Source organism: Elephantulus edwardii, unplaced genomic scaffold, assembly GCF_000299155.1.
Source record: "Elephantulus edwardii isolate Elephantulus edwardi_28Jun2011 unplaced genomic scaffold, EleEdw1.0 scaffold00091, whole genome shotgun sequence".
NCBI classification, from domain to species: Eukaryota; Metazoa; Chordata; class Mammalia; order Macroscelidea; family Macroscelididae; genus Elephantulus; species Elephantulus edwardii.
This window is the reverse complement of record NW_006399841.1, coordinates 1,960,366-1,962,868: the sequence shown is the minus strand read 5'-3', so window position 1 is coordinate 1,962,868 and position 2,503 is coordinate 1,960,366. Positions and strand designations below refer to the sequence as shown.

General features: G+C 44.8%; 1 protein-coding gene across 1 annotated transcript in view; it reads left to right on the top strand.

Moving 5' to 3' along the window:
* The first annotated feature begins 790 nt into the window (after window positions 1-790).
* Window positions 791-2,503, top strand: part of ITGA9 (integrin, alpha 9) — a 341,099-nt gene continuing 339,386 nt past the window's right edge. Inside the window, exons 1-2 of the mRNA XM_006890656.1 lie at window positions 791-807; window positions 1,450-1,577. Of these exons, the coding sequence (XP_006890718.1) occupies window positions 791-807; window positions 1,450-1,577 (145 nt within the window). The remainder of the gene's footprint in view (window positions 808-1,449; window positions 1,578-2,503) is intronic.

Genomic DNA, 2,503 nt, shown 5'->3' with positions numbered 1-2,503 from the left:
CTTCTTACCACTGCACCACCAGAGCTCCTCTAGATGCAGTGGTGGTGGTGTTGTTATGTGCCGTCGAGTCGCCTGTGACTTGGAGCGACCCTATGTACAACAGCCCTAAAGCCTGCTTTATCCTGTGCCAATCTTAATAGCATCTTTAAATATCTTTTTTTATTCACTTAAAAAAATTCTTTTTAATTGAAGAATGACACACATTCATAGAAGAACCCATGCCCTAAGAATGTACAATTTTGTGAGCTGTTTGAGATTTGTATAAATACCACTCCGATTGAAAAATCAACTATTAGCATTCCAAAAACTCTCTCCCCCTAATACAAATCTCCCTTCCTCTTCCCCAGAGGGACCCAGTATCCAGACCTCTAACATCACAGTTGAATTTTGTCTGCCTTTAGATGTTAGATTAATAAAATGAGGGTACCTTATTATGCCTTCACGATTGCTGTTGAATGGTGCTTATTCATTTTTGTTGCTGTGTTAAATTCTGTTGTGTGAACACACCGGGATTTACTCCAGCATCAGAGAGTTCCAGGTGATCATGTCCTTGCCAACTTTTTACATCTGTTGGTTTTATTTAGCCTTCTGGGAGTTGTGATGTGCTATCTCCTTTGGACTTCCTTACTAACTGATACTTTTCAGGTGTTGGTTGGCTATTTGGATATTTTCTTTTGTGACATTAGCTTGTCCAGTCTTTGGCCCATGATTTTATTGGTCTTCTATTTTTGTAGATCCTGGATGGGAACCTTTTGCTGATTGTGTATTTCAGTCATCCTTTAATCTTTTGATGTGTCTGGAGTCAAGGTGACAAGCTCAGTGAGAGCTCCATTCAACTCTGTGCAAACACACATAGATACACAGACATATGCACATCGCATCAGGGTGGCCTGTGGCTTTCCAGTAAACACACAGATGGAACTCTGGGGCTGGGTGAGACTGTGTGTCTGATCCAGGCTATGGTCTTCACAGTTGCTTGCTATGCATCAGATAACTGGACAATGACTAAGGGTGATAGAAGAAGAATTGATGCCTTTGAGTTGTGGTGTTAGAGTATTGAATATACCATGCACTTCTAGGAGAACAGACAGGTTCATCCTTGAGAGGGTGAAAATAGGCTGCTCCTTGGAAAGGATTCTGAAGCTTCATCTGACATACTTTGGACATGCTGTAAGGAGGGCTCAGTCCTTGGAGAGGGACCTCATGCTTGAGAGGGTGGAGGGACAGCGCAGGAGAGGAAGACCCTGGATGAGATGCATTGAGTCAGTGACTGGGGTAATGGGGGTAGGTGCGTCAGAGACAGTGAGGTTGGGTCATGATAGAGCAGGTTTCAGAGCTCCTGTACCTAGGGTCGCTATGAGTCACCCGTGACGTGAGGGCATATAACAATAACCACCACCTCTATGCTGGTCTGGTTGTGATATAACCTTCTTTCTTCTTGATCTGCAGGGTTCTTGTGGGTGCCCCGAAGGCAGATTCCAAGTACAGCACTTCAGTGAAATCCCCTGGGGCTGTGTTCAAGTGTCGTGTCCACACCAACCCAGACCGGAGATGCACTGAACTGGACATGGCCCGAGGTGGGTGGAACTTTTCCTGGTGATGGTACCACTGCCAAAGTAGATACAAGCTTTCGAGCCTCACCCTTTCCTCTTCACAAGGTGACCTCAGCATTCACTCACCTATCTATACATTCACCTACACATCTAAAAAAAAATAAGATAAAATCTGTCCAGTTCCTGATACTTACTAAACACTTGGATACAATGCTAAACGAAACCAGATTCTGGCTTTTCTGGGCTTTGATTTTTAGGGGTCAGGAGAGGTTTTACAACAAATACTTGAGTGACCAGAGGCATATGAAGTAGTGGATATAATCTGGCTTGGTGGATTGGAAAAGGGGAAGTGACCTTTCCACAATCCTGGGCAGGTGGGGGAGCCCGAGTGCCCAGGCCTCAGTAGAGGTGTAGCATTTGGAGGTACCGAGTGAGGACAGGGTAGTTGGAAGGGTGATCAAGGGGAAGTGTGTGCAGATAGGGTGGAGAGGTAGACTGCGGCTGGGCAGGGAAGGTGTTAGGAGTTCTCTGTGGGTGAAGGGAAGGGCATTCAAAGCAGTTGCAGGTTTTATATTTTCAGTAGAGAAAGACGTAATCTGATCTGATGGAGGTTTTATAAAGCTCACTTTTGTCTAGTGGGAAATTTATCATCTTATGAACGAGACAAGGGAGCTCTGGTGGTGTAGCCCATGGGGAGTGGCGTGGCTAGCCCAAAGGTGGCATCTTTCTGACGGCAGGAATCCCACCCTCCTCAGGAGAAGGGTGGGTAGTGTCGTCCTGTCTGTTTTACAGCCTTGAGACCCGCTGGAGGATCAGCTATGAGTTAGTTCGACTGAATGGCAATGAATGTAGTGTAGTGTTGTAGAATATAGTATGTTTATGTTGTATTTATCATCATAGCTGACGCTCCAGCGGATTTTCTTTTTTTTTTATTATTATTAAATTTTATT